Source organism: Eucyclogobius newberryi, unplaced genomic scaffold (genome assembly GCF_026437365.1).
Source record: "Eucyclogobius newberryi isolate DKJ021-1_F unplaced genomic scaffold, fEucNew1.0.hap1 SCAF_7, whole genome shotgun sequence".
Classification (NCBI taxonomy): domain Eukaryota; kingdom Metazoa; phylum Chordata; class Actinopteri; order Gobiiformes; family Gobiidae; genus Eucyclogobius; species Eucyclogobius newberryi.
In genome coordinates, this window is record NW_027316389.1 from 15,718,087 (window position 1) to 15,724,086 (window position 6,000).

Genomic DNA, 6,000 nt, shown 5'->3' on the forward strand with positions numbered 1-6,000 from the left:
GACCTGTCTGACCTTCAACTGTTGTTTGGAACTGTTGACAGGTTAAACCTGCTAATTCCTGTTCGCATTTCAAATCTGCAAGTTTTTCGACATGTTAAGAAACCAATTTTCTTAAGCATTTGCCCCATGCACGCAACATGTACAAATAGTTGGCAAACGAACCACGTTACTCCTTCATTTATACTCTGCCAAACTTGGCTTATGTATTTGGATAATTTGTCTGATTTTTACAGTGACAGTTATTTTTTTTGTAATAGATTTTTTTAACAGTCCTTTATATAAAATTGGCCTCACTATTGGCCTCAGTATTATCTTCCAATGACTTGCTAATTATAAAATGACTGTATATAAACATATTTTCTATGAACCTTGATCGTTTTTGTTGCAGGGGATTGTGCAGTCGGGTCGACAGCCAAGTGTTCTGCAGAAGCTCTGTCAGTTGCCCTTCCAGTACTTCAGCCACCCCGGCCTGATCCGCGTGCTCTTCCCCACTCTGATCTCTGCCTGCTACAACAACCCTCACAACAAGGTCATCCTCCAGCACGAGATGAGCTGCGTGCTGCTTGCAACATTTATACAGGTAAGAATAGAAGATAAACAAACACATGCACATATTATAGACTGCATAGGTCTATGAGTAGATATCATTAACAGGTAAAAGAGTTACACTGGGCAGCGGTCTGTGCTACAAAGCTGGATAAGTGGGTCAGCAGTACTACGAATCGGGCTCACTTTCTATCGGGGTAATAATAATAAATCTCTATGGCAACGTGCCATGAAAACATAACCTGCTCCAGACCAGGTCAAGTTGCAGAATAAATGAAAAAGACAATTGAACAATCTGAGAAGAATCTGAGCGGACTGATGGAGTGTCGACTGCATGAACGCAGCGCTCATGTTTCTTTTGGTTTAAATTTAGCGTATATTTTATCTCATATTTCACTTTCCTTCTCCATTGTTCTGATTGGTCTGCTGCCACTAACCCTGCCACCTACTCTGTGAACCAGCACAGATTCATGGTAGCGTTTTAACTGTTTTGGAGCGTTTTCACTTCTCAATTTAGTTTTACACTTGTGAGTGTCAAACTCATAAACATTTGTATGCGTACACTTATAAAATTTAGAGATAATTTTTTTCTGAAACTGTTTATTACAGTCTGTGCTCTATCCTAGGACTTTGCTGCAAACGAGAAAGACTCCAACAACAAGACCAAGCAGACGGGTAAGTGATGAACCTGAATAAAGCATTACGTTGATATTTGTGTCTTCCATGGTTAGATGCTGTTTCTAAAGTAGAATTTGTCCTGGAGTTTGAAGCTCGTTCTGTGTCTCTTTCAGTTTCGCCGATGCCAGACTACAGAGAGTTGGCCATTCGTTTCCCCAGAGATCAATGGGACTCTGCACTCAAGTTCTTTCTGCAAAAGGAGCAATCATAAACACACTACACACTTCTCTAATTCTCTCCATCAGATAGTTTGGTTTCGAGTTTGACATTTGCACAACTATACTTGTTATACTGTCATGCTGTTAATTTGTTCAAATACTGTTTAATGCCTTGTGTTTATAGTGTACGCTGTTTTATTAATATATAAGTTAAAACTGTTAATACTGTAATGCCATAACAAATGTTTTTTTATGACTGTCTTGGATGTGAACAGTTACTAGCCTTGTTTGTATCTTTTCATGCTGTGTTCTTGTTTCCTTTGGTTTTTGATGCAATTAATAAATGTTAATTTATTGTTTCTTTACTCTTATTATACTTGTATTTGTACAAGAGTAATTATTATAATATATACACTCTTATAACACTAAGAGACCACTGTAGTTGTTCAATTTTTTTCTTATTTTAGAATCAAACTCTGGCTGAAACATATAAACTCAATTTATCACATAATTTATTGTTATCTTGTGCCATTCTTGCATTCCTTTGGCCATGTAATATGGGCTTCAAATATGGATTATAAAATACATGGATTTAAAGATATTCCTTGTTCAAGCCACATGAATCCATAGTTCCATACAAAAACTAACAACATGACTAACTCCATATAACAAATCAAAGGATTTTTTACAGAATCTTTTCACCTTAAGGCTTAATTTGATTGTTCAGTTGTAGTGTGAAAGGAGAGTGAAGAGACAGTCAGCAAATGTGGAGGTCTGGACACAAACCCATGATGCACTAACCTTGCAGTGGAAGCGACCACAGACGTGCACCGTTCTTAACCACTGCACCACGAGGAAAGCACACAAGTGTTGAGTTTTGCAATTTTTGATGTTTGTTAATCTTTCTACCATTTATAGAGACAAATGTTTTAAACATGTATTTTTTTAAGGATAAAGTCCCAAGTGAAATTCAAGTCTAAGTTGAGTCTCAAATCTTTAACAATTTTATCATGTCAAGTCTTGACTCTTACAAGTTTACACCTTTAAGGTTATATTTGCTTATTGAATGCCTTTTTTTCATTCACAACAGATTTTATTTCCATGAGTTACAATCGTGTGTGTCCTTTGCGTTTGCAATATTCACAAGACAGTGGTGAGATATACATAAAAGTCTATCTCATGTGGGGAATAACATACAGTCCATAGCAATAACACAGGCTTCTTCACGTGTCCCCGGGACTGAGGACCATGCTGTTGGGTGTGTCTGAAGACAGAGAGACTTCACTGCCGGAGGAGCTGCTCAGAGAGTCCGTTAACGACACCTGAACACATGTAGACATTGTGTAAGAACATGTGTTTTTATTTATTTCCATTCTGTTTGTTTGTCAAATCACCTGAAATATGTGAGGTTTGAGAGCCCTTTGCTGGGTAAATTTGTTGAAAGAGTTCCACAAATGCTGGTGGGTGTGCACCTCCACAAACTCTCCCTCAGAAGTCTGGTGGTGGTGGACAGGACTTGTTACAGTGAGCAGCGTGCCCGTCAGGCCCTGCAGGTTACAGTCAGAATAAAGTCATACACAACATTTTAGTTTCCTACTTACTATGTTCAAATGCACACCAAAAAAAAATATCATCTGATTTTTGGAGTCATCAGATTATTGAAATGTCATGCAAACTGTTATATTGATGTGAGTAATCTGATTTATTTCTGATCATTAACTTTTGTGCAGGTTTTGACAAGTAATTATGAAAAAATGGCAAACTAATGAGGAAAAGACAACAATGAAAGAGACCTTTTCAATATTGTAATATTATTTTGAAATTTGTTACAGCCAATTTAAGGCCCAGTCACTCCAGGAACGGAACAAGCGGTAGAAAATGAATGATATAATTTTGTCTCCCAAACAAAACCTTTTATCTATCTTCAGATTAACTGACACATGTCGCAGGCGTTGGTGATCAGATTTCTCCTGTGTGTAAATATACACCAAAGATTACAGATTATTATATACGGATGCAGATTATTCTGATTATTCTACAACTAATTTTTTACTGGCCATGTCATTGTACCAAATTACAACATCTGATCAAGAAATGCTGCAGTGGTCCTGGGTTGACTCCGGTCAGGTCAGGTGCAGCATGCATATCTTAAATAAAACTAGGCTAATTAGATATAGGCTTGGATGGATTAGGTTTGTGTTTATCAACGATTTGTTGTCAATTAAAATAAATCCCTGGTCCTTACCGTGCGGTCTGCTCCCTGCTGCGGCCGCTGCAGCTGCTTTATGAGCAGGCTTCTCTTCTTGTCTTTGCAGCGCTTGTTCTGGAACCACACGCGGATGACTCTGGGGCTGAGGCCGGTCATCTCCACCAGCTGCTCCTTCATGAGCGCGTCCGGTCGCGGGTTTGCGTTATAACATGTGCGCAGCGTGTGCAGCTGCTTTTCATTGAGCACCGTTCGCACGCGCGTTGACTTCTCCGTGCTGTGCACGTGATGTCGATGGAGAAGTGTGCGTCGCACTGACACCGGGTCTGTGGAGTCAGAACACAGACTATGGATTTGATAAAAGGACAACTCAATAAGACTGAACTTTTTTTAAAATAAATTATCTTCCTACACTTGCAGGGCTTTGCAAAGGTGAAAATAAGGGAATACAAATGGTACAGGCATAAACATATCCAGCATGGCCCAAAGTAAAATTAAATTTGTGCTTACAATTTATTTGACTCCTTGAGCAAAGGAGCCAATCCAATCAAACGTCAAAAAACATATTTTTCTGAAATGGCAATGTATATTTCTGTTGTTTCATATGCCAGCAGGGTTATATAATAAATTATATTAAATTATAGTAGTAATAATAAAAATAATAATAATAATACCTGGAGGCCTAATGAGCAGGCGTATCGGTCGCCCGTGCGTCATGTGTCCGGGGCTCAGACTCTTGACCCGCTCCTTTGTCCCATCGTGGTCTGCGCGACAGAGCAGCTCCTCATCCCGGAGTAAGAACTCGTCCCCGGGCAGAAGGGCGATGCTGCAGACCGTGCAGCGGAAACACTCCATGTGGTACACGTTTCCATGCACTCTCATGACCAGGTCATTCCTATCGATGCCGTTGTTGCATTTTGCACATTTTATTCCAAACAACCTGCGGATAAAGCAGCAGAAAACATGAGTGTGTGTATGTCCACCGCGTAGGCCTCTCAGGTTCTTCCTTACCACACATAGTCCCTTTTGCAGTAGGTTTTTCCGTCTCGTATGAAGCATGTGCGCGTCTCATCCAAGTACTGACTGCACTTTGCGCACTTCAGACAGGCGGCGTGCCATTTGAGGTCCGGGGACACGCGGAGGATGTACTGGTCAAGTATTTGACTTCCACACCCCACACACAGCGTTACTCCAGACCTCTCTGCAGATCAGGATGATCATACTTTAATATAAAACCACAGTTTGCGGGTGTGTCTGCACCAGTCAGTCTGCACCACCACATGCTGCAACACCTTGTCACTTTTACACACAAAATACAAGTTACAACGTTCAACGAACAGACAGTTTTAGGTTTGTCTTATTGTTATTATATTTACTTTAACATTTTACCAAACAAAAGTTTTGCTAATTTTGCGCAAACAGGCATTTGGCATTTTGCGGAAAAATAAGCTCCCGATTACGCACGGATAGTTTACTTACGTTTTGGATAATCCCCCATGACATCTAAGCTGGAAGTGAAAAGGAGAAAGTCCAGCATGTGGACCTCAAACACTGGCCAGGGAAACTGAGGCGTGCGCGCGGCTTCACCTTGTATTTGTGTCGGAGGTGGAGAGAAGACAGCGCTGTTCTTGTGACGTGTGAGGGCCCCTGTCACTGCCCTCTGCCTCCCTGGGGCCCACGTCCTGGAACCACACTCAATGTTCATGTTTAGGGGAAACTCTAAAACCTTATCTAAAAATCAACATTTGTTGGCCTTGCATTATATGCTAAATATTGCGCACTGTTTCCTAGGCCAACGACGTTTGTCAACAAAAAAGCGCCTGAACAAAAAGTTAATTTGTATTGTTAGAGGCAACTATTAATTGTAATTGATTTAATTAATTTGTGGGTGATATTCCCGTTTTTTAATTTTGCGATTGAACTAAAGCTTTGGGGCTCTATGCAAATATGTTATGAAGCTAAATACTAACTTACTGCTGACTAACTCCCAGCAATTAGCTGCACATCTCAGTGCTTCTCCCCATTATCATGAGCTATAAAACATAAAAACAACCCCTAAATATTTAAAATAATGCATTTGGTGCTCTCCAGACAGCAGGGCAAGAATCTATGGTGGAACTTGCAGCCTCAAGGTTCCTGGCTTGATGAACCCAACAGGATAGTTCTGTAAGTGCAAACAAGTGGGCACCTTTTGTGGTTCACAAAACAGAGGCCCTCAGGTTCCAGCTGTGTCATAAAAATATTAATGATAATGAAAAGAACTGGTGAAACCCGCCAACATTTGGCTCCTGGAAGAAAGCAACTTTTCGTTGAAAAGCACAAGTAATTTGGTCTCTCTCTCTATGTTTTACAATATTGCATCTGTCATATCTCTCTACTCTAAATTCACATATCACAAATGGGCAGTAAATT

The 6,000-nt window shown here is 40.2% G+C and overlaps 2 protein-coding genes across 4 annotated transcripts in view; one reads left to right on the forward strand and one right to left on the reverse strand.

The window, feature by feature from the left end:
• The window catches only part of scaper (S-phase cyclin A-associated protein in the ER), a 35,857-nt gene extending 34,237 nt beyond the window's left edge, over positions 1–1,620 (forward strand). For all 3 annotated transcript variants that reach the window (XM_072434559.1, XM_072434560.1, XM_072434561.1), the window contains 3 exons: positions 389–580; positions 1,173–1,221; positions 1,338–1,620. In XM_072434559.1, coding sequence (XP_072290660.1) covers positions 389–580; positions 1,173–1,221; positions 1,338–1,435 — 339 coding nt within the window. In that variant the 3' untranslated portion in view covers positions 1,436–1,620. The remainder of the gene's footprint in view (positions 1–388; positions 581–1,172; positions 1,222–1,337) is intronic.
• Positions 1,621–3,126: 1,506 nt separating this feature from the next.
• On the reverse strand, positions 3,127–5,120 carry isl2a (ISL LIM homeobox 2a). Its single transcript, XM_072435647.1, has 5 exons — positions 5,068–5,120; positions 4,600–4,789; positions 4,263–4,528; positions 3,628–3,914; positions 3,127–3,144 (listed from the first exon to the last, which is right to left on the reverse strand). Exons 1-5 carry the CDS (start codon positions 5,084–5,086, stop codon positions 3,127–3,129), a joined length of 780 nt encoding a protein of 259 aa, XP_072291748.1. The 5' UTR covers positions 5,087–5,120.
• Between the last annotated feature and the right edge of the window lie 880 nt (positions 5,121–6,000).